Here is a 25,094-nt window from a genome sequence, read left to right on the forward strand (position 1 = left end):
GATCCGTGCCATGAGTGTCCTGCAGTGCCAGATCAGGAAGCAACTGTGGCCACCCCTCCCGTCCAACCTTGCACAGTTTCTTGTGGAAACAAGAGGCATGCAGGGGAACTGCCTTGCACACCTCTGTTTTCAGGACGCATGTCAGAGCCAAACTGAGAAGCAGCTGCCAGAGAAAACTGCACCTGGCAGGCCTGCCTTTTCTGCTGCAGCTCTTCCCAGTTCTGCTCCAACGTGCCGTCAGAAAACAGAGGCGCGTGGGGCAGTTACACCCCACAGCGTGACAGCGTGGATCTAGATGCTGCTGCTGCCACCAGTAGAACTGCTCTGTGTACCTCTGTTTTCCCGGGGTGCTTCGGAGCTGAACCCCATTTGAGAACCACTGCTTTAGACCAGTGTTTCTCAGTCCATGGGTTGTGATCCAAACATGAGTCTCAAGAATATATGAAAGGGTCGCTAACAGACTTTAAAAATGGATTCTGTTTTAAAGGAGAAAAACATCAGAAACTGTGGCTTTTCCCTGCGAGAGTTGCAGCCTGCGAGGGGCTGCTTAGAGCCCCCCCCTTCCACCCCCTACACGTGTCCCATACAGCTACCCCCAGCCCCGCACACTGGAGGTGGGGGGCAGTGCATCGGGAGTGAGGGGCACTGGGTCGGGAGTGGCCATTGATGTTTACAAATGGGTCCTGGTGCAAAAAAGATGGAGAACTGCTGTCGCAGACAGTCCAGCTGCGACATTGGCTTGAATGACATCCTTGACCAAAACTCCTAACTCTGTTCCCTGGATCGTTTGCTCAGCCACGCTGGCGCATGTGGGTCAGTAGAAGCAGGGTGAATCTGGCAGTGCAGGGAAGATGCAGGTCAAACTGTCTTCCCTTGGGAGGTCAAGTTCAGTGTTAGCCAGGCATTACTTCAGAACAGCAACGTCTGCAGACAAAACCGCCAGGGCAGGTCTTGCAGGGACACTGGCAGGAAGCCCACAGTTCCTGACCTTGCAGGACCTCTGGAGCGAAGGACCACCCACTGGGCTGATCCCGCCAGCGCTCTTATCCTCTCTGCATGGAGGGCTGGCAGGTGGTGCGGCAGATGTCAGCTACAAAGGGCGGAGGGTGCGGCAGAACAAGAAATGGGATGTTCTCATTTGCCTGTGGTACTTTTCTCAGTCTGCTCTGTGCTTTCAGATGCCGTTGGGGGGGGGCGGCCCTACTGGTTGCTGCCCCTCCCCCATCTGCAGAGAGTAATTCTTTGTATTTCTAGTCACCATTCTCCAGTTTCTTAGATCTCCAGCTGTCCTGCTAACCTGCCGCCAGTGATGTATTTGTCTTCCTGCAAAACTTAGGCTAGTTTTGCATAAACAACTTGCCTACCCCATTGGGCCTCCACCCCACAGCTGCGTGAACAGAGCCCCGTGGTGATGGTGTTTCATGTGAAAAAAATGGGTTGCAGTTCCGGCATCCCTGTATCCACCCCAGGGGTTCTGCCGGCATAGCTCAAGGCATGTTGGCTAAGCGGTGTAATCTGAACAGTAGAAATGGCCCTGTGCTGATGTGGACACAATTTGCTGCAAGCACCATTCAGATTTGGGGCTTGCCTCTTCTGCTCAAAATGCTGCATTTTGCTCACTGGAGGGGGATGAACAATTGAACATGCAAGTTTGCTTGAAGGAAAAATACAATGACAGCAAAGCACAGTAGTTTTACTTACAGGACAGTCTTCCTACTATACAACCACTTGGGCTGATCTTTGTGGGTACGTACAGGCATTTGGGGAGGTCAGATAGAGTTAAAAAGGGCCACCTGATCTCAGGTAAATTAGGAAAGGGGGGGCCTATGGGGTGGGTTGTGATTAGGCGGGCTAGCGGGGTTTGTGGAAGGCATGGGGGGCTCAAGAGGTGCATGATGGGGGAGGTCAGGGGGGCAAGCAGGGACCACAGGGGGCTTGGAGGGATTGCAGAGGAGAGAGTTAGCAGGGTCCACAGGGGTGTTACTGGGGTCTAGGAGGGTTTGGTGGAATCAGGAGCTAGTAGGGTACGTGGTGGGGCTTGGGAGGATGGGGGGGGCTCTCTTCCCCCCACAGACCAGGAGCTAATTTTAGACCTCTGGTGCATCCCCCACTCCCAGATGAACAACCCCCCTCCTCCCGCAGCAAATCTAACCCCCATCCCATCCACCCTTCCCCTTACTTCAATCCCCTATCACCAAAAGCAGCTTGTGGGATGAAGGGTTTGGTGGCTGTGGGGCTGGCTGGTCTTCATGGCGGGGGGGTTGTCCATCTGAGGGAGGGGCAAGGGGCTGGGGGACTAAAAACAGCCCAGTGCCAGAGGGGTGGGTAGGAAAAGCACAGCCCCAGGCCTGGGGACAGTGACTGGGGCTTTCCCAGCCCTGAGGCCATGCTGGGAACTATACAGTTAGATAATTCTCGTGAGCCCCAGTCTAAGTTAGATTACCTCCGAGGTAGGGTTAACTTAGATTGGGTCGGCCATTCCTTCCTGAACTTCTGTACAGTTTGCACTTAGAGCTCTAGTTAGGTCAATCTAAGGGTGCAGACAGAAGTGACAATTTTCACCCTATCTGGCCAAAGAAAGTGGCCAAACAAAAGTGCATGGCTGCAGGCCACTGCATGGGGGGTCAGATGAAGAAGTTTCAAAACATAGCATCTTCTGTAACTATGCTGCCTCCCAGCCTCAAGCTGTTTCAAAATGGGAGGGGGGAAAGGGAGCAGAGGGAGTTCAGTCTGGGGTTTTTTACATCCCCTGCTGGTGGGTGAGTTGGGTGTACCAGACCCCCCACCTTCTGATTCACCCACTCCAACCTCCAGCCCAACTGGGGAACCCCTCAAATAAGTTCCAGCTGGTGAGTTTGCCTTACAGTAAAACTACAGTGCCATGTCTCCACTGTGTTTGTACCTCACATGCATCAGCCACTCCAGGGTTTTTAACAGTCATGCTAAGTCCTAAGGAGGAACATTTTCAGGACCCCATCCCAAATCAGATGCCCAACTTGCAAAAAGCATGTAATGGCATGTAATAGATATTCTCTCCCATATCTGATGTAAGAATTCTAGATTCTCAGAGTCAGATATCTGAGAGACTCCTGAAGGTCATGGTGAATGGCTAATCCCTTGGAAAGCAACACGCCCTCTCCTTTCTAGAGCACTGTCAACACAAGAACTCAAACCAGCAGCCTATTAGTTAGTGGATGCCATTGGTTTGAAACCAGGGGCTGTCTGCCTCATGGGGAGCTGTACTAAAGTAGCTGTCCCTGAGTAGCCAGCCTGGTGCAAGCCTTATGGGTGCTGGCACAGAACACCTATGCTCAGGAACTGGTTCTCCCAATTTTCTTGAGAATAATCTCATGTTGTATGGGGTGGTTCTTAATGCTCCAGCTTCTGAAGCCAGGTGTTTACATTAGAACATCTGCTTTCATAAGAGTCACAGAGCAAAAGGCTGGAAGGGCCCTTAGGAAATTACGAAGTCCATCCCCATCCTCAAGGTCAAGGTTAAATGAAAAATCAGGTTGTGGGTGTCTCAACTTGGACACCAAATTCAGCTGATGCTTGTGACAGATTTGGTTTTAGTCTAAGGTTCGGTTCCCCGTGGATGTGGTCTGTGACTACACATTCCAGACTATTCAGCTTCTGTTCTTGGTGTCTGTAGGATGAGCGAACTCCATCCCTGCTGTCCAGTGACTGCCCAGCAGGACTGTGTGAAGGACAATAAGGCTTCACGACCAGCTGCAACCTTCCTTTGTCCTGACATTCTTCCCACTGGAGCTGATGTAAAAATGCTGTGCTACCAGCAGCCCATGCCCAGGTGCTATATGGCGACTCCGCAACATTCTGCACGTAGGGAGTTAGTAGAGTCAGGTGAGTTTGGGGGAAGGTCTTTCACAGTTTCATAGTTTCTAGGGTTGGAAGGGACCTGAGTAGATCATGTAGTCTGACCCCCTGCCATGGCAGTAAAAAGTACTGGGGTCAAATGACCCCAGCAAGGTGTTCATCTAACCTCCTCTTAAAGACCCCCAGGGTAGGAGCCAGCACCACTTCTCTTGGAATTTGGCTCCAGATCCTAGCCGCCCTGACCGTGAAGTAGCGCCTCCTGATGTCTAGCCTAAATCTACCCTCTGCCAGCTTGTCACCGGTATTCCTGGTCACTCCTGCCAGTGCTCCGGGGAACAGGGACTCCCCCAGTGCCTGCTGATCCCCCGTGACTAGTTTGTAACAGGCCACTAGATCTCCCCTCAGCCTTCTCTTGTGGAGGCTGAACAGGTTCAGGTCCCGTAGCCTGTCCTTGTAGGGCCTGCCCTGCTGCCCCCTGATCATGCGAGTGGCCTCCTCTGGACCCTCTCCATGCTGTCCACATCCCTCCTGAAGTGCAGTGCTCAGAACTGGACGCAGTACTCCAGCTGCGGCCTGACCAGTGCCGCATAGAGGGGGAGGATCACCTCCTTGGACCTGCTCGAGATGCATCTGTGGATGCATGACAAGGTGCGGTTGGCCTTCCTGACCGTGTCCCCACACTGCCGGCCCATGTTCATCTTGGAGTCAATGATGACTCCAAGATCCTTTTCTGCCTCTGCACTGACAAGAAGGGAGTTCCCCAGCCTGTAGGTATGGTGCTAGTTGTTCCTCCCCAGGTGCATCACCTTGCACTTGGTGTTGAATCCCATCCTATTCTCATCCGCCCACCCTTGTAACCTGTCTAGGTCCGATTGCAGCCTATTCCTCCCTTCTAGCGTGCTCACATCCCCCCACATCTTAGTGCCATCAGCAAATTTGAACAGGTGCTTTTCACCCCCTCGTCCAAGTCACTGATGAAGATGTTGAACCGTGCGGGCCTGAGAACTGAGCCCTGGGGGACCCCAATGCACACATCCTTCCAGGTTGAGAAGTACCTGTCCACCACCACCCTCTGGGTGCGGCCCTCCAGCCAGTTGGCGACACGTCTGACTGTGTGGGTGTCGACACCACAGTCCCCGTTTCTTAATGAGAACAGGGTGAGAGACAGTGTCGAAGGCCTTCCGAAAGTCCAGGAAGACGATGTCCACTGCTACCCCTGCAGCTAAGGATTTGGTGATCTGATCATAGAAGGCCACCAGGTTGGTCTGACAGGACCTGCCACTAATGAACCCGTGTTGGTTGCCCCCAAGCATGATCTCCCCTGCTGGCCCCTCGTGGATATGTGCCAGGATAATTTTCTCAAAAAGCTTACCCAGGATCGAGGTAAGACTAACTGGCCTATAGTTTCCCAGGTCCTCCTTCTTCCCCTTTTTGAAGATGAGAACCACATTGGCCCTCTTCCAGTCCTCTGGCACCACTCCAGAACACCACGATTGCTCATAAAGCTGTGTCAGGGGTCCTGCAATGACCTCAGCTAATTCCCTCAGTACTCTAGGGTGGAGATCATCTGGATCAGCTGACTTGAATACATCCAGTCGCTCCAGAAGTTCCCTAACTAGTTCCTCACTGACCCTTGGCCTGGGTGCGCCTCCCCTGGGGTCTGAGGGGGGCCCAGCTGGGGGGTGACTGTTCTGGTCTCTGCTCAGGAAAATGGAGGCAAAGAAATCATTAAATAAGTTGGCTTCGTCGTCTGGCGTGACGACCAAATTTCCTAATGTGTCCTGCAGGGGCCCCACATTACCTGGAACCTTCTTTTTACCCTCTACGTATTTAAAGAAGGACTTCTTGTTGTCCTTAATCTGGGAAGCTAGTTCCAGTTCCATCTCTGCTTTGGCCTTCCTGACCCCCCCTACATCCCTGAGCAACTGCAGTATAGTCATTTGTGACCTGTGAGGGAGTGCGCAGGGACAGATGTGGGGAGAGAGAAAGGAGTGGGAGTGTAGAAAGGAGTGATGAGGGAGAAAAATAAAGATAGGTGACTAGGGAGTGAGACCTCAAGGAATCCAAGGGAGGAGGTGGAGGGTCCATAAAGAAGAAGAGGTGACAAGGAGGAACAACCATGAGGCATCATGAGGAGGAGGAGGAGGAAGGACAATTGCAAAGGAGAATGTGGAGGAGCACGCCAAGCAGGAACAGCAGGACCACAAGGCAACAAATGGAGGAAGAGGCAGGGCTGCAAGGCAGTGAGCAGAGGAAGGGGAAGTGGCATCAGTGTAGGAGGAGGCAGAGGACTTGGTACCAGGCCAGAAAGGGAGCAGTGGCACTGGATCACAACACAGGATGCCATGGAAGAGGAGGAACCAGGGTGATATGGGATCATGCAGAGGAGGATGAAAATGCAGGGCCAGATGGGTGCACATGGAGGACAGCAGTTAAATGCCATTGGGAACATGCGATGAGAGAAGCTTAACTGATAAGGAGCCTTCCAGGAGACCTTCTTCCCTCTTGCCTGATGTGTCCCCAAGGCCTTGAGGTGTGATTATGTGATTACCCCAGTCTGGCTCTCACTTCTTGCCTGCAGGGATCAGATAGGCTTCAGAGAAGGAGCCTTGTTTTTAGCGGGTAAACTTCATTCCCATCCATTAAGGCAGCAGGCAGAGAGCAAACTGGATGTGTGCGGACCCTCAGATCCTTCTACTGACTCTAAGTGCCCCCCATATCTCTACATTACCTATGTGCGTGCCTGGACTACAAGAGCCAATCTACGATAGGTCCTCAGCAAGCTGGTTGATTCAAATTTGATTTCAAATCTACCATTCGTTTTGGCTTAGTCTGTTTTGGAAAAAAAATTCAGCAAAATCAGGTCAGATGTTCCTGAGAATGAAATGAAGGGAAAATACGTTCTTTGACCACATTAAAATAATTCTTACAAGCAATGTTGGAGCATCTACACAGAAAACATGGTAATGTGCTAAAAAGCAATATCGCTTATAACAATAAAGGAAAAATAGCACAGGGAGAATCTCAAAATGTAATGAAATTCATTGTCATTTTACAGTGACTTTGGCAGACTTAGTAAATATTTGTGTAAGCTTTGAAAAAGTAAAGTGTTAATACGAGCATTTGACTATTATGGTCTGCAGAGCATACAAGCACCTCTGCCTGCTGTTATGACAGCAGGTCATCTTGATGCAACCCACTCTGGATTTAAACTAGCTGTCCATGAGCAGAGAGCAGCAGGTAGCTGGTTAGCCTGAGCCCAGGCAGAAGCCGGAGCAGATTCGTGCTCTATGGACTAACTAAACCTGCTAGGCTTGGTTACAGTACGAGCGATACACAGCATCCATATTTAGAAAGGAAAAATCCTTGCAGCCGCCAGGAGCGGCCTTGTGATCGTGCGATAAACTGAGGTTGGCACAAAGACTAGAGCCCAATATAAAATGCCTCAACCTTTAGGAAGACGAGGGTCCTTGGGTGGATCTGGTATCTTTTATGAGACCCACTTCAATTTCTCTTAGCAAGCTTTCGGGTTTAAACCCCTTCGTGCGGCTGAGGAAGCGGCTGCAGCGGGGGTGCGTGTGCTCTTGCTGGATGGAGCCTCTTACAGCAAACCAAGTCCAAGAGTTGAGCCTGTGGTCGGTCGGCCTCAGGCTCGCGCATGGCGCTCGTCGCGGGCGAGTCCGCACGGATCCGCCCTGCCCGTAAGGCAGAGGTTTGCAGACTGGGCCGGTGGATCCATCACTGAACAGGCGGCCTCTGGCCTTGCTGCCTGCAGCGAGCCTTGGAAGCGCTCCCGGGCTTCCAGCTCACGCTCGGCCCTGGTGGGCTGCCGTTTCCCAGATCAGATCAGATCAGCCCCCGGGATCCGCTCTGGTGGCAGAGCCCAACGTGCACCGGCAACCGCCCCTGACCCCACGTCCAGGCCCCTTTAAGAGCCCCTTCCCTTTCACGCCGCAGTCGCTCGCTGATTGGCCAGCGAGCTGGTCGCGCGCGGGGTCGAGGACGCCACGCGCCGGCTCCGCCCCCTTGGCCACGGACGGAGCGCCTCGCTGGCCAATCCCAGCCCACTTCCGCCACACGCCGGCGCCGGCAGGCCAATCGGCAGGCGGCTCATTAGCATGCCGCCGGGGGGCGGGGCAGGGCACGGAAGGGGTGCGAGTGGGCCGCTGCCTGCCGGCGGGTGCCGCCTGTGACGGGCCGTGTCCCTCAGGCGCTGCCGGACGGGGATGGCGCACGGCGCCCCGCTGCCCCCCGCCATGCTGTGAGTGTCCGCGCGCGGGGGCTCCCGGGAGCGGGCGGGTGGAGGCCAAGCAGCCCTGCCCCCCCCACCCCACCCGCGTTTTCCTCCTGCGAAGGAGAACCCACGTGTCCAGTCCGCGCGCGCCCCTGCCCTGTGTCCTGGCCACCGCCTTCTGGGCCGCCGCGCGCGGGGTGAGAGCCCCTGCCCTGCCCTGGCTCCACGCGGAACACCTCGCGGGCCCTGGACCCGCCCCGCGGCGCTGGCGGGGCCTCCTGGCAGCACTTCTCCCTCCGGGCTGCTGAGACCGGCCCGCTCCCCCCCTCGGGGCTCCTGGGCGGGCTCCAGCATCGTGAAATGCGACCGCACCTCTTTGTTACCTGGACGAAGTCAGCAGCCGCCGCTTCCTGCTGTTCCTTATCGGTTTAATGGCACAAGTAACGTTATCGGTGTCACGCACATTTAACCCTGAGTAATAATAATGCAGCTCCTGAGGTTAATTTGTAATCATCACAGTTCTTCCCAGTAGCTCTCTCTTTCCCTTCTCTTTCTGTTTACGTTGCATGCATGTTTTCCCCTTGCATCTAAATTTGTTCTGCCACGATTTGAAACCCCGAATCTACATTAATGACACAAACATTTTCCCAATTGAGAGCGGGTGTGACAGTGCTGCGGTCAGCCATGGTGTACTTGGGCCGAAATCAAAAGGTTGGCTCGTGTCCTGTGGGTGCGCCTGCACGTTTGTTAACACAGCGTAGTGACTGCGTGTTATGTTTCGTGCTCATATAATCAGGTACTAAATGCGCGGTGACTGGCACTGCTGTGCATTAGTACCACAGCACATCTTTTTAGTGATACTGCTGTGCAGTAGCATATTGGCACTGTTTTTGACATGACACGCTACTGCTGCGTAATATTAGGCTACTACATGTTTAGCACATCATGTAGAGACGCCCTGTGATTAGGGATTACACAGCACTGTCCCACGTTTGTTGCTACCTTTTCTATTGGGGCCTTCCACCAAATGAATTGGAGCAGGTGCAGTACAGTGTCTTTCTGCTCTTTTAGCTTAATCTTGATTCCTAATCGAGGCTTTTTCCCCCCTGCAAGCACATGACACTAATATATGGATAGCTGCTCTTTTCTAGAGCAGTGACCGGTTTGTGAGGTTTCCCAGGTGTAAGTCTGGGTGAATTGCCATCAGACATGGGACTTGCAGATGTTCCTTGTAGATGTCACCTTCTAAGTCACCTGTACTGGACAGCAGCCAGTTGGATATAAACATCTATGTCAGGTGCAAACACAAGCAATGGAGCTGCGAAGGGAACTCAGAGATTCTGGGAATATGCATCACCCTTTTTCATGACAGGTCAAAATTTAGATGCAGGATTGCTATAGCCATTTTCCTAATAGTCCCAGAAGACAATTTAGGATGTGCTTTATGCATTCTCTTCCATTCTGACCTGGACAATACCATAAGTACACCTGTATATCTTCAATTTGGCAGGAAGCTTCTTAAAGTCTATGTCCTGCAAAGGCATCATGATTTTTTTTGTTTTATGTCTAAAACCTGCTTCCCGTTGGCAGGGCACATTAATTGAGTTGGCTTAGTCCATAGATTAATTTTAAATTAGGTTTTTTAAAATAACCATACAATGCAAGTAATACCATGTGTTGTAAATCTGCCTTCCTATGCTAAACTGAATTCCTTCCAACATGGGATTAAATGCACGGTTTCTTGGGATAACACATAACTCTCCTATTCTTTAAGAACACTAAAATCCATTGGTTCCACATAAACAGTCTTGAAGTCCATGCTCTGTCCCTAACAAGTTGTTTCCCAAGTCCCTCTTTTTTCTGAAACAAGGAAACTCCTGGACTTGGTGTGGCACAAACAAGCCTCTTGCTTATTACTGAGTAGTCATGATCTTATCAACAGAGACTAGTGAACAGCAAGAAGCCAGTTTGACCTGATCACAATGTTTAAATTCCCCTCATATAAAAACAGGTTAAAGCAATAGGCTCATGAATAAATTAAACCTGTTTAATCAAAACTTCAAGTTTAATCAAAACTGCAAGCACTAAGCTACTGTGTGGTCTTGATCATACAATATTTTTCTCACATACAACACAACACACACTTTCTTTCCAAAATCCAGTGACTAGAAGTTGAGGTTTAGATTGTAAAATATGGTGACAGCAGTTTCTGCTGCTTAAGCCTCTGTCAGGAGAAAGCAAAAATAAAGCAGCAAATGTTGCATGCAGGACTCCTTAACTTAGGGGCGGGGAATTATTTTGGGCAGAGGGCTGCTTACTGAGTTTTGGCAAGCCATCGAGGGCCACGTGGCAGGCAGCCCAGGGCAGATTCATATTAATTTTCTACATTTTTTAGGGGCCCCGCAGGCCAGGTAGAACATCCTGGTGGGCCGCATCTTGCCTACCCCTGCCGTAGCTGCTGGCTATGGATGTTTTCCATCTTCCTCCTCTCCTGCAGAGGTTCTCAAGGAAAGGCTGTTTAAATTTCTTTCTGCCTTTCAGCAACAAGCTGCATATTTTACTTGAGGCTGCGTTGTATGCAAGAAAATACAGTAATTTTGAATATTCTGAAGTGGATTTTTGGCTGTAGTTCATGGTCTCTCAAATATGGCATTTACTCAAATACCACACATGCTTTCCCCCCATAAATCACCCCTCCAGAACTGGTGTGCATGTCTTAAGAGAGAAAGCTAATTTTTCTTCTTGAATCAAAGTAGGCAGACTCTGTTGCAAAATATCTACCATGCTTCTCCCTCTACCAGCCACAGGGAGAGAGGAGATGGCATTCACTTGTCAGCACCAGAGCTACAGCTTTAACCATCTTGCAGTCACAGCCACTGAAGTCAGGGTCCCCTGCAGTCAGCATTCAGCCATGGCTGGAAGAATATTTTTTCTTCCAAAATAAGGGACATGTCTTATTTGGGGGGGGGGCATGTGGTATACAAGAGAACATGCTGTGTTTGATCAGAATCCCACCATTGCACTAGATCCAGCCTCAGCTTCATTGGTCTGTTCTTCCTGAGCTTTACTTGGCAGTGGGTGCTGACAGGCACCCAGGCAGGTCATGTCAGGCAGCCGTGGGGGTGCATTGCATCAAACAGATCCCTTCTTGAACAGTTATGATTTGAGTAATAAATATTGTCAGACTTTTTTCTTCCAGTACTTCTCATTTCACACAGAAAAGGGCTTAGCTGGTTTAAATTGTATAATGGAAATTGTGCTCAGCAACTGCATAGAATGGGGGTATTCCAAAGTCCCCTGTTTCCCAAGTGTGGTGTTAGGGGTTTTTTGGTTTTGGGGTTTTTTTTGTTTTTGTTTTTACTGGTTTTGGGGGTTTGTTTTGTTTGGGGGGGGTTGGGTTTTTTTTGATCAAAACATGCTTTTGCCTTTGTTGAGCTTTTCTCATTTTAGCTGGTACTCTCAGCTCTCAGGTAGAACACATTCAGGTGCTCCCACAAGTACTTACCCATTTTAAAACCCTCTTTCTGAGTGCTAGAGGTGTGAATGACCAGGAAGTTGCATCTGCCTTTCAGTCATAACCTCTAAGAGCAGTTGGCCTGTAGCTGAAGCTGATGTAACTTTTAAGGTCAGTAGGATGAAAGGACTGAAAAGAGCCCAGTTTCCTTGGGATGAATTGTATAGTATAGCTGGCTTGTTCTGTTCTCCCAGATGATTGGAGACAAAAGAGAATGTGCTTTTTATTTTTATTTTTTGTTTTATTTTTATTTATTTATTTATTTTTGCTGTAACCCATTAAATCAAGCAATATTTATCACTTTATGCATGGAATTAGATTTTGCAGTGTTCACCCAGAGTGGGGAAACCTCTGCTCATTTAAGGAAAGAAGTTCATTTTTATCAGGTATTGTTTCAGAAACATAGTTATTAATACCCATTTATAGGCACTTTTGCCTGATGTTGAAGGGGGAAGCACTTATGCAAGGATTTATTTTTTTTAAAGATCTCTTTCTGTAAATATATATAGTGTAGGACTAGTTAATTGACAGTAAAAGCTTCATTATCCAGCACCTTACAAGCTGGAATCCTCTATTAACCAGCAAACTGGCTTGTAAGGTAAAAGCCAAACTGGAAGTGCCCACTGTGGCACTTCCAGTTTCACCGAGCCCCTATGGCCCAGGGCAAAGCAGCCTGCGCTGCTGACCCCCACATCCCGGGGCATAGCGGCCTGCACAGGGCCCACCTCCCTGCTCCAGACGCAGAGGGAGAAGCAGTGGCCTGAACAGGCGTCTTTGCCTGTTCAGGCCTCTCGGGTAACTGGCATATTTTGTTATCTGGCACCCTCCGTTTCCCATGGGTGCCAGATAACAAAGCTTTTGCTGTATATATATATATATATATATATATAAATTGACTAGTCTTACAGTATTTGCTATAATGTAACAAAATATTGAAACAGTCAGCCTCAGCACAAATTCATAACTGTTATAATTGTTTTTTGTAATTATTAAAAATGAAATGGGATTGATTGATGCTTGTTGGAGCAAATTAAAAAAACAGCAAAACACACACAATGTTAAGAGCAGACTTCTGTTTCACTTCATGTGCTCAAATGCCTATTTCCCAGCCATATAACTGCTGGTTTTGGCACTTAACAAGGGGTTGGTGTGGGCAGGTATGCAGCTTGGTATGTGTAGCATGGAGTGCAAGTCCCAGAACTGTGGTCTGAGGAAGACAGACCTTTTAGGGCTTTAGCCCAGTAACTGGGTGATTAAGGTGCTCACCCAAGAAGCAGGAGACAGGTTCTAGGCTCCTTCACCCAGCAAGGATTTGAACCTGCTCCCCTTTGATTTCATAGTATCATACTTGAACCACCTTGCCACAGGTTAAGCATTTTTTTCAGCTTTTCTCCAAGCCTTCTCTTGAAGCATCTTGCATTTATTGTTCATCACGTAAAAGGTACAGAGATCACTGGGGAAAGTTTCTGTCTCATTGGGAACAGGGTGGGGGGAAGATCCAGACTGGAACCTGTTCCCTGCCAGACTAGCATCCCTCTCATTAAGCCACACACCGCCTTGCTTGTCTACCTTTCCTGGCTTCACACACCTCCCTCTTTTGGCCGGGTTCAGAAGGACTGGAGAGGCCACTAGGTGCTGCCTACTCCGTGATACGGTCTGAGTCACATGCTGAGAAGTCAGAAAAGGCACATGTTCAAATTCTCTTGAAATGGGGCTTTATAACCCAAGTCTTCTGCTTTGTAGACATGTGCCCTGCCCGGTTGTCTGTAAGAGAAATAGCAGAACTGTCCGACACCAAGTAGTCATGGGAGGGGTGGTTTGCCAGGTACAGTTTGTGACTTGACTTGCCAGCATAGGCTTATATAGAGCTGCCTGTGTATCTGCCAGGCCAGCGTGCAGCCAGCTGCATATGTTCAGTAGCGTGTGGATGCTTGTGTCCCCATTGTTCTTCAGGTAGGATTGCAAGCTATGTATAAGCACCAAAAATAGCAGTAATATGGCTCTGAAACTGCCATTTGGGTGTGCACAGCGAAACAGGATTCTGCCTTTAGCGTGTGTATGGCATAGACACACCATTAGATAATACTTATACAGGCATACCTCATTTTATTGCGCTTCGCTTTATTGCGCTTCGCAGATATTGCGTTTTTTACAAATTGAAGGTTTGTGGCAACCCTGCGTCGAGCAAGTCTATCGGCGCCATTTTTCCATCGGTTAGCATTTTTTAGCAATAAAGTATTTTTCAATTAAGGTCTGTACATTGTTTTTTTTAGACATAATGCTATTGCACACTTAATAGACTACAGTATAGTGTAAACATAACTTTTATATGCACTGGGAAACCAAAAAATTCATGTGACTCGCTTTATTGCGATATTCGCTTTATTGCGGTGGTCTGGAACTGAACCCACAATATGTCCAATTTATGCCTGTACATACATGACATACAACGTGCACACAACAAAACATGTATTGAACAATCACAGTTAAAAACCCATATGGCTCTAGTATACTTACATATATTCCAAGTAAAATAAACCTTAAAAACTTTTGCAAAAGAATAAAAAATCCAAAAGACCAGTAAAATTCAGGCAAGTTTAGAAGAAAGGGAAAAGAAACTTGCTTTTCCCCCTAAAGTTTACTGTGGTAGAACTGAGAACTGCCAGCTCACTGCCTTAATGAAACGCAAAATCACTTTGAGATACTGGGGGAAAAAAGTCCTACATAAGGCTTACCTTCACCAGGGAAAGGATACTGCTTTTGTGGGGGAATATTTGGCTAAGAGATCAAAACAAGCTTGGCCAGCTGCCCAGCATCATGCTATGCTTAACAAAAGCCTTGAATGCTTTTTACCAGCCTTTGCACATCCTTTTTAAAAGCGTGGTCTGTGAAAATGCCCTCCACCTTACACGGCTGTGCTTTCTGAACCCATTCGACACCGCAACAAGCTAAACTTGTTACTGCTTAATGATTTAAAGCCTGGAGAATGCAACTCACAGCAGCTTGTTGGTATGGTCGGTTCCACATTGTATAATGCAGCAAGAAAATCAGACTCTAAAAGATTGCACAGCTTAGGCATGCTTACTAAGCAAGGCATGAATCACTGTCAAGTTGCCCAGCTCAGTTAAATTTGGACAAGACAGTGCAACATTTACCTGATTTTTTGCAAACAAGGAGGGAATTCTGCATTCTCCAAATGGTGAGATTGGACTGTAATGGAGTCTTCGTATGAACTATGCTGAGACAGGCTCTGCTATTAGTAAGACAAAGTGGCGTTCCTTTCCCACCATTAATAATGCAGATGTGCCAATTCCATCCATACCTACAATGGGCGTTACTTTACAGCAGACCCGTTGGCACCTATCCTGTTCATTAGGATGCTGTTCCTCTCCAGCAAGCGCCTTCTTAGGAATCATGGCCTCTGGCTGCTACAACCTGTCAGACAACTCTGTAAATTCGGCAGCTTTCTCTTGATGATGCACGCGCTGGGGCTTTGTTTCTCTGCCTGTCATTTACCTGCCACACTTTGAATTTTTTCTCACGGCATTCGGTTGCTTTCTGGGTCCTCAGTGTGCTCAGGAGCTGACTGAAATCCCAACCCAAGATTTTCTGCCCAAACTTTGTCTATGTCTTGCTCCTTGTGATTCTGGGGACTCAGCCTGGATCTTCTTCGTTACCCTACCAGCCTTGAGAGATGTTTCCTTCTTGGCCCTTGAAAGGTTCTTCCTGCTTGGTCCTTCTACTATCACCACTCTGGGGGGATCTGTAGGGAAATGGGGCTAACTGTACGTTATCTTTTCCTATTGCTCTGCTAAATAGCTCTAAGATATTGTTGCAGACCTAAGACTTCACTCACTGGGGTGTGCTCTTTCACTAGCACTTCCACCTTCTCTCACAAGTAAGGGAGTGAGATTTTCAACAAGCACAGGAAACTATCTGCTGTCAAATCATGAGCTGAAACTCTCAGGGAGATTCCTGCATCACTTCAAATTGCTACTGCATCTGGCTGTGTGTAATCAAGATTCTCATTCTACACTCTTCAGGTCTGCAAAACTCTTACCCCTACTTTATGTGTGTCCTAAAGTGAATTCTCTAGTGCTTGATCTATCAACACACATAATTCCTTCTCTTTTCTAGTATCTGGCTTCCATATGTATGCCTAGCATATACTGTAATACCCTCTCCCTTTTTCATTTGTCCTTCTGCTGTAACAAGTGCATCCTAGTGTCTTTTATATTGACTGTGGCCACCTGATCTGCGAGCTATCCATTCATTAGATCATTTCTGGATTATCCATCAGCTTTTACAGCTCCTCTTCTCCCTTTTGCTGCTTCTAAATTAGAGCTAGAAACGAGCCGCTGTGAAGGATTCCATTTGCTCTGAAGAGAGTCGCTGACAATACTCCCATCTTGCCCATGCTTGTGGAGAGTCTCCGAGTTTTGCAGAGATTTTGGTCAGAGAAAACTGCTCTCAGGGGTGGTTAAAAAGACATAAGAGGAGAGGCCCCGTGAAAGGGTCTGCAGGGTTTGTAACAAGCTATTCTGTTCCTGTCTCTGCATGTTGAAGTTTTTGGCTGAATCAAGTGGAGTTTGTGACTAGCAACTCATTCTCCAGCTCACTCCCTGGAAAGGGCCTATTTCTGCTTGCGCCTTTACTGTGTCGCTGGACTGTGGTAGCCCTTGCAGCTGGGAGGCTGAGACCTACTCCATATTTTCCCACCGCCCCTCCTCTGTCATCTTCATTCTGAGTGATCCTTAGATCCCTTGAATTAACCTTTCCTACACATCAGTGCCATTCTGTATTCTCATTCAGTGCTACACCTAATGCAGCCCAGTGCTCTCAGAATCTGACCCTTAAAACTTTATCTCATGTTTCTCTTTGCCTCATCAGCCTCTCTCTCCATGCCTGAGATCCCTGGACCGCATCCAGAATGCTTTATCTTGTCTCCTAAGGGCTTCTGAAGAACCTGAACTCTTTATGTCAGTTCTAAGTTTACAGTCACTGGAGGCTGAGACACAAATCCTGTTTCACGTTTCTGTGCCTAAGTGCATAAAGGCAGTTTTTGGCACTTATTCAACCTTCACGCTTGTTTCAATTTACATAACTATGGTTACCCCATGCTTCCCTTTTGAACATATTCAGAAAGCCCCACTCTGGCCATAGAGACTGTGGGGCAGAATGAAATGACTCAGCTGCATGTATAATGCTGGGTGAATTCCCAAAACTTTGGTTGGAGCAGAAACCATGACTAGGGCCTGTCTCCCAGAGGAGGTGGCTTTAGGTGACACTGACTGTGCAGTAGCTCATTATGAACGGCTTTTAGGTGATGCCAACTGCGCGGTAGCTCATTACTACTGCACAGTAATGTCATGTCACGCTTTGTGCCACACAGTGCTCTGCTGTGGAGTAATAATGAGCCACCGTGCAGTCAGCATCGCATGTAGACGCTGTCAGTGATTCTAAACCAGGTTATGTGGCACCCTCGGCTGCCATGAGATGTTCCTTTTAAGGGTGACAATCAGGTGCCATGCACTGTTAGCACTGTTAGGTGTGCCAACTCTCACACACAATTTGCAAGACAAACCCAGGAACTTTAAATAGGAATTCATTGTGTCAAAACCACTCTGACCCGCTGCGGTCTTTCTGAGTTCATTGCAGCCGAAGAATTACTCTGGTATTTTTTTCCATAGTCACAAAATGAGTGAAAGCTGAGAGCTGGCATTTTCCAGGGGGGATCCTGAGTCTAGCAGGAGGTTCCTTTGAACCTCCCTTGAACATAGTTGAAAAACCACTCCACCAAATCCTTTGTGGAGTCGCTGCTTTGCATGGTCTCCCTGCTCCTCAGATCCTGGAGTTGCTCCCCATTCCCAGATGCATAGCTTGGCATTGCAGCACATTCAAGCTTATTTTTAAAGGCCCCTGTAGAATAACCAGCTTCATAAGCACCCGCCTGCAATGCTTAGGGAGGAGTAGTGTTATCATGGGGGGTTTTAGTCTGAGTGGTTCATTCCAGCGGCCTCATGCTGTCAGAACTAAAATTGTGGAGTTTGCATCTATCGGAGGTAACAATATGCAGACCCCAGAACACAGCTTGTAACGCACAGGGGGAAACTGTATTACAGCACAGCTTGATAGATAAAGAGGAGTCAATCCCAGAACTTAAAATTCATATGGCTCCATAATAAGTGATTGTGGCTTGATTGCTTTTGTTTTGTGTAAAAAGGATAAAGGAAGTACATCTATACTGGCTGTAGCTGTAAAAATGAGATCTTAAAACCATCCATAATAAATTCAGGGAAGGAGATTCTGATGGTAATGGATTTGAATCAAGTCAGGGACTGTAGAACATGTGTAAGGGAAGTGAAAGGAGGAATCTCTGGCAGCAAAGTTAAGGAGTTTTTCAAGTATTTTAGGAGCAGAAAGTATCTAAACAATGGCTTTAATCTATTACTAGATGGAAATGGTGAAATTGTTGATAATAATACAGAAAAAGCAGACGCAATTAGTTTTTTTCCCCCTTGTGCTCACTGGAGAGGGGGGGAACTAATGATGTCCTCATATCACAGGAAATATGTTTCATTCCCATAGTAACTCAGGAACACATTGAAGAGTAGCTTCCTGAGGTAGATATTTTTAAGTCGGGGTAAATGGTGTCCAGTGGTTTTCAAAGAGGTCTGGGAAGTTATGTTGGTTTCCAGTGAGTCTGGGAGTACTGAGTAGTTCAGAGGGCTGGAAGAGAGCCAGTGCCAAGGCAGGATGTGAACATGATAAAGTGACCTGAGTAAGTTATAGATCTGTCAGCTGAAATACTGGAATGGCTGATATGGGACTCACTTAACATCAGATTAAAGGAGGAATATGTGATTGTTAATGCCAGTTAATGCATGGTGTCACAGAGGACTCCAGGACACCGGGGGCCTACCTGGTCCTGGGTAGATTCCTTGTGCTCCCAGCAGGTCACGCTATAGAGAACAGTAGGGGAGCTCTGGCTTTGGGAGGGAATGGCTCCCCCCAGTCGGCCGTGGACAGGTGTGGAGAGGGCAAATGAGTGGGAAGCTCAGCCCCTGCATTCCCAGCCTCTCCCTGCAGGAGGTGCTGCCTCCCAGTAGCGCCTCCGGACTTGCCTTCCAGCCCAGGATGACTCTAGCTCTCTGTTTGCAGACACACTGCCGGCAAAGCCCAGCATGGGAACTTCCTGGTGGCCATCAAGCAAGAAAAGGGGGAGGTTCCCCGCACGAGCACTGAGAAGCCCCACAGCGAGGAGGAGGTGAGACCTGGGCCTCAGAGCCTGGCTTCTCTGACAGCAATACCAGGCCATTCCTGTGCTGATTGCCATACAGTAGCCCAGCAGTGGGATATTAGGGTTCATAGCACTGCAGAAAGCAGATGCCAGTCCTAGATAGAGCTCTTTTTCTGTTGCCTACGTGCAAGATCCTTGAGCTCTCAATAACACTGCCTTCCTTACCATGCAGCCCAGACATCCCAGGGCCTTGTGCCATGGATACAGGAGAAGGGGGAACTCTTGTGGCTACAACACTGGGCTGAGAAGAGTCCAGGAACTCAAATCACCTGAAAAACAAAGGGTTCAGGGCGCAGGAGGCTTAGCTCTGTTCCAGTGCATTGCTTTATGTCCCTCTCTCCCCTTTGTACCCAGTAGCTTAGTGAGCTCCAGTCTAGCTTGTACATATTTATCCTTATGTCTGTCTTTCTCCTGCCCTCGGGCACCAGCCGGTGAAGAAGAGGGGCTGGCCCAAAGGGAAGAAGAGGAAGAAGATCCTACCCAATGGCCCCAAGGCCCCTGTGACGGGCTATGTTCGCTTTCTAAATGAACGGCGTGAACAGATTCGCATGCAGCATCCTGACCTGCCCTTTCCCGAGATCACCAAGATGCTGGGAGCTGAGTGGAGCAAGCTCCAACCCTCAGAAAAACAGGTGTGGGAGGGACCAGGCTCCCAAGGGAGAGGCCACCTGCAAATGGGATCTGGGAAACATCTGTGGCAATGAGTGCAGTACAAGATCCACACTGCTGTAGGTTCTTTAGAGAGGGGTAACCAGGGTCCCCTGGAAGACATCTAGGGAGCCCAGTCCATAGTGCTTACCTAATCTGCTGCTGCAGGAGGCTTGGGATGTGTCCTCTGCCTTGGCTGCAGGGATTACATACCTTAGATTCACCTGACTAGCCACTCTGCTGTAGGCCACAGCATGGGTAACTCGTGCCTTCTGAGTCAGGGGGGCACATGCCCCCCCCCCAGCAACCAGTCAGTGACCGGGGGGGTGGCCCCTGCGGCTGATTGAACCAACCCAGAAGCATGAGCAGCACTCCCAGAGGTGCCAGCAGTTCTTCTCTTGGTGCCTCCACTCCCCGGCTGGCGCTCGCAGGGGGGGCACTGGCACTCTTGCCTACCGCCCCTGCCCGTCATCTAACTGGGGAGCACTGGCTTTCAGGGGGTGCACCAATGCTGTCAGGGGGTGCAAGTGCACCCCTGTGCACCTCCTACGCCTCGCCACTGGGCTTCAGCATCAACTAGCAGCCAGTCCCAAAGCCAAGAGTAACACTTCCAGCTAGTTTTGCTGCCATTGAAGTGAACAGAGATTTTTGCCATTGGTGTTTGTGGAAACAGAACTGGGCTTGGAAACAAGCCCTGTGTACTGGGATAGGTTTCTCAGTGGTGTCTATGGCAACACCTGCTGGGCCCTATTAAGAGGGAGATGGGGGCCAAGGTCTGTGACCTTGTTCTCCTGCCTGGTCCTGGGAATAGTCTGTCCTCTGGGCAGGGCCTGCTCCTGTCTGTCCTCGGTGGCTCTGCACAGAGCATCTAACCCTGGTGTGGTTTCAGCGGTACCTGGACGAGGCAGAGCGGGAGAAGCAGCAGTACATGAAGGAGTTGCGGGAGTACCAGCAGTCAGAGGCCTACAAGATGTGCACGGAGAAGATCCAGGAGAAGAAGATCAAGAAAGGTCAGTGCTGCTGGGCACAAGGAATTACGGGGTTGTTCCCTTTCTTGGGGCTGTATGTTGGTGGCAGTGAGGCTAGATGAGTAACCCGTGACTCCTTTCTGCCCCTAGAGGATGCTGGCTCTGTAGCTGTGAACACCCTCCTGAATGGCCACCCACACAAGGTAAGGCCCTGAAGGGATGGAGGCACAGAGGACACTCAGTAGAGTACGTGAGGTGTGAAGCACTGGCCCCTGCAGAGGAAGGTGACTTGGCCATTGGTTTGGGGAGGCCTCAGCTCTGCCCAGGGGACAGGTCTCCCCAAGACACCCCCTGCTCAGACTAAGCTGCCACCGTATCTGATTCATTCTGGTCAGTCTGTGCTGGAGCACAGACCATGTCGTCCTTGCCTTGTATCCTCCACTGTTGGCTCCATCTGTGTACTCTCACCCGAGCCCTTCTAACTGCCCTCGAGCTTCTGTCTTATGGGTTTTCAAGTCTGTGACACCCTTTCCAGCTCAGGGAGGTTGAGGATCAGCATGTCCCAGAATGTCTGGGGACTCCCCCGTGCAAAGGGAAGCTCAGGTTGGAGCCCTCCCACCCAGCAACTGTCCCTGTCTGACCCTTCTTGGTTGCTGGACACTCACCCAATCTCCTGGCCAGGTGGGGGAATGCGGCAGCGATGGCTTTTCCACGTTCGATGTGCCGATCTTCACAGAGGAGTTCTTGGACCAGAACAAAGGTACTGAACCAGGAGAAAGGGGCCTCACCCTTTGGGGCTGGGACAGTCTGCCATTCTCCATGTACACAGTCCCTGGCTCACGGGCCCTAGTGGGTTGGCTGTGGAGGGAGCAAGGCCACATGCTGGAGCCCACTGTTCCATTACACACCTCCAACCTGGGCAGAAGAGGATGGTCACCTTTCCCTGTTGTAATCAGACCCCTGAGGCTCACCATAGCTGATAGCGCCACTGGCACTGGCTTGACTGCCAGGCTAGCAGGTGAAGGAAACCCATAATGCGCAGAGGCAAGCTCAGTGGGAGTTTCAGTACAAATTATGTGGACTGTGTCTGCTGATCCTGTCAGTGCTACAGTAGGGTGCTGGGAAAGTGTACAGTTACAATCCTGGCATCCTGCATGAGCCGGCTTTCCTGGCTTCAGTTCCATTGGCACTGACAAAGGAAGGGAAAGGAAGGGAACCCTTATAGCACCTAGCACACAAAGGCTCTGATCCTGGCTGGGGGCTCCAGTCTGTGCTGTATCCAGAGAACTGAGGGTGAGGCTGATGCCATTGCTTGAGCCCTGCTCAGTCCCCAGCAGAGAGGGTTTGGCCCTGAGTCCCTGTGAGCCTGTTGGGGGATGCCCCTATTCTCTGTACTGACCCCTCTACTCATCTCTGTGGGGCAGCACGGGAGGCAGAACTGCGGCGCCTGCGGAAGATGAACACGGAGTTCGAAGAACAGAATGCTATCCTGCAGAAGCACACAGAGAGCATGAGCTGTGCCAAGGAGAAGCTGGAGCAGGAGCTGGCACTGGAGGAGAGGCAGACGCTGGCCCTGCAGCAGCAACTCCAGTCTGTCCGGCAGGCCCTGACCACCAGCTTTGCCTCCCTGCCCATCCCAGGTGAGCTGGGAGTCAGAGAAGGGAGCCTGGGATGCTGCCTGGAAGGACCCTCTCTGTGACTTACAGGGATGTGCTCTTGGCTGCATTCCCATAAGAGGACCTGATGCTGGCTGAGCCTGGCTCCCTGGAACTGGGGACGTTTACCCTGCAGGGATTCACAAAACTTCTACCAAACCACCTTCTCTTCCCCCCTTGCCTTAAAGTGACGTTTCCCAAGCTTTGTGGGTTTATACCCCATCATAGCAAGGTTGGCCACCCTCGTGCCCCCCTTGCTTCAGCCCCCACTGCCATTGGTTCCTGGCGGCCACAAAAATCACAGCCATAGATTCCCCTTGCCAGTGGCTGTGATTCACACATATCCCTGCTAGGAATGGGAGCACACTGCCACTCTGGGAAGTGCTGCCTGAAAGGATCACCAGGCACTGCACAGACTCTGCCTTTGCCCCCACTACAGAGCAGGCCCCTCTGGGGCAGATCCTGGGTGCCAGGCAGGCTCAGCACACTGTGCAGGTGAGGGCAGTGCTAGCCCCTGCTATTGAGGAAAGTGGCCTGCTGTCTCTCATATGGACAGAGCAGACCAGGCCTTGGCAGCAGGGTCTCTGCAGGCATATGCCTGCACTCTGGCTTAGATGAAGTGCTGAGCTGATCCAGCTGACTGTAAACCATATTCATGGGGGGCTAGAAGTGTTTGCACCCTATGCTTGGACTGCCCTGCCCCTGTCACCTGCAACCCTTTAGAGCAGTGTCCTGGAAGGATCTGTGTGTGAGGGAGCAGATTCAAAGGGGTCTTTACCACCAGCAGAAGCTATCTAGCCATTGCAGCCATGGGTTTGTCTGGGCTCCAGGCACGTGCAGGTGTGGAGCTGATCAGCAGCTCTCCCAGTACAGAACGTTGGTCCCAGCAAAAGGCTGGGGCTGGGTATGATGCCATGTGTGGCCCCTGCCCCCAGCTTATGGGCATCTGTTTCAGGCACTGGAGAGACCCCCACACTGGGCACCCTGGATTTCTACATGGCCAAACTGCACAGTGCCATTGAAAGCAACCCTCTGCAGCATGAGAAGCTTGTTGTGCGTATCAAAGAGATCCTGTCCCGGATAGCCAGGTAAGCAGGGCTTCCTAGAGTGGGGAGGTATGTCTGCCGCACTGGGCGGGGAGCTGTAGTGTTTGCCTGCACTACCACCAGTGTCAGGCAGTGGTGTGCTCCTGATGAGCACCTTGATCTTGGTGGACCAAGCTTGGAATAGTTTGGGAGTAGCCCAGTGTCAGCAGGAGAGGGAAGGAGCAGCCTTCTGTGCAGCTCTTCCCGAGATACTGTCCTGCTGGGCTGCATTGGGGGTGGCCCAGCCTGCCCTGTCAGGTTAACGCTGGGCACCTGCCAATGTAAAAGGAGCTGCTGACCTCGATCTGTTCCCAGTGGGGCAGCAGGCATCTGCATCACAGAACGTGCTTTGGAATTAAGCATCTCCTCTTGTTGGTGGCTGGACAGGCAGGAAGACAAAAGTCCAATGTCCAGAGAGGCTGGGATCTCCCCAGCACAGACCCAAGGCAGGCATGTAGCAGTGCCGGGGGGGCACTGCCGGTTCCAGGATGGATCGTTCCTTGGGGCTGAGAGACCTGAAGCTCCTTCCCTGCAGAACTCCTGAAAAGTGAATCCACCTGCTTCACTCCTTGTTTCAGTGAACACTTGTGAAGAGGACCGTCCTGCTGCAGCAAAGCACTGACTGACGGGAACCCTCGACACCTCCTCCCCCTGCCTTCATGTTCAGCTGCTGCAGAGAGCTGGTTCTCCCCTAGCCACCGCACTGCTACATGCCTCTGCCTGGCACACATGTTTGCTGGAGGAATAGTTCAACTGGGCTGAGTAGTTCCTGTTGTTTCAGTACAGCTGAGGCCTGGGGGCTGGGCATCTCTGGCTTTAGGGCTGTGGCTAGCCTGCTATGACTGGATGAGGGATGCTGCTTGCGGGGCCTGTCCTCCACTCCATCACCTGACACTGGCTTGCTCCCAGTTTAGGGTGTCTTCAGCATTGCCCTAGCAGGGCATAGCTGATGGTTGTGGACAGCTGGACAGTCATGGAAGGCAGGGCAGATGGGGGTCAAGGCTGCAAACCAGGACCCAGTAGATCTGGGTTCAGCTCTCAGCTCATCCACAGGCCTGAGTCACCCCAGCGCACCCCAGTAGGACATAGTGTAGCAGAAACTCTGTGCCTCTGGTTCCTCCAGCTTCAAACCCTCACACAAGTGCTGCGGGCAGGTTTGTTGTGGTCAGTAGGGGGCTGAGGGAGTCCAGTAATGGGGACCAAACCCGCATCTTGCTTTGCCCTGCTCTGTGGTGAGGGTAGTTGGGGGTATCTTTAACCCTGAACTGAGCAGTGCTCTGAGGTCCCTACTTAGGGTTTCTTTGTGTCAGGAGCTGCCCTGGTACCTGCAGCAACCATTGCCCTCCTTCCCTGAGGATCATGAAGAGGGGGCCTGCCTGTCTCACCCAGGTGCCTCCTAACAGCTGACTTCAGCCACTAAACTTAATCAAGTCATTATAGAGCATCTTATTTTCTTACTAGCACCACATAACCAGGTTCTATATTAGGAATCAGTGTATATCCACTCCAAGGAACAGCCTCTCCCTTGAGGTCAATACTCTGTAGAGTTTAGCGTGACAGCAAGAATTAGCCTCTTTCTGTAAGCATCTCCATGGCTTCAGCACTTAACCTGTTCTCAGGTGGACCAGCTGCTGCCCACCCTGCCTTGGGAATGCTCCTGGAGACTGGTTAAATAAAAACTGGGGTGAATAACCAGGCTGTGGTGTTGTGTTTGTGGGTGCGGGGGGAGGAGGGGGTACGCACATACTCATGGGCTGGTGGGGATCATAGACAATGGTAGAAGTTGGTGAGTCTGGTTGTACGGAAGGGGGTGATCAGTGTCCAAAAGCTGGTGAGACCTGGGCTGAGTGTGGGGA

The 25,094-nt window shown here is 50.3% G+C and overlaps 1 protein-coding gene across 3 annotated transcripts; it reads left to right on the plus strand.

Moving 5' to 3' along the window:
- The first annotated feature begins 7,941 nt into the window (after nucleotides 1–7,941).
- HMG20B (high mobility group 20B) lies at nucleotides 7,942–24,930 on the plus strand. 3 transcript variants are annotated; one of them, XM_090027455.1, is made up of 9 exons: nucleotides 7,942–8,095; nucleotides 18,744–18,849; nucleotides 19,311–19,514; nucleotides 20,420–20,540; nucleotides 20,649–20,701; nucleotides 21,180–21,258; nucleotides 21,923–22,138; nucleotides 23,109–23,241; nucleotides 23,626–23,810. In XM_090027455.1, the coding sequence occupies exons 1-9, from the start codon at nucleotides 8,061–8,063 to the stop codon at nucleotides 23,780–23,782; spliced, it is 1,104 nt and encodes a 367-aa protein (XP_089883581.1). In that variant the 5' UTR covers nucleotides 7,942–8,060; the 3' UTR covers nucleotides 23,783–23,810. The 3 variants fall into 3 exon arrangements, with proteins under 3 accessions (XP_089883581.1, XP_089883583.1, XP_089883584.1); XM_090027457.1 differs by lacking the exon at nucleotides 23,626–23,810 and adding an exon at nucleotides 23,817–24,930 and having other exon boundaries at nucleotides 7,943–8,095; XM_090027458.1 differs by lacking the exon at nucleotides 23,626–23,810 and having other exon boundaries at nucleotides 7,943–8,095; nucleotides 23,109–23,245.
- The last annotated feature ends 164 nt before the right edge of the window (nucleotides 24,931–25,094 follow it).

This window comes from Crocodylus siamensis, chromosome 14 (genome assembly GCF_052110815.1).
Source record: "Crocodylus siamensis isolate JL-2025a chromosome 14, ASM5211081v1, whole genome shotgun sequence".
Lineage (NCBI taxonomy): Eukaryota > Metazoa > Chordata > Crocodylia > Crocodylidae > Crocodylus > Crocodylus siamensis.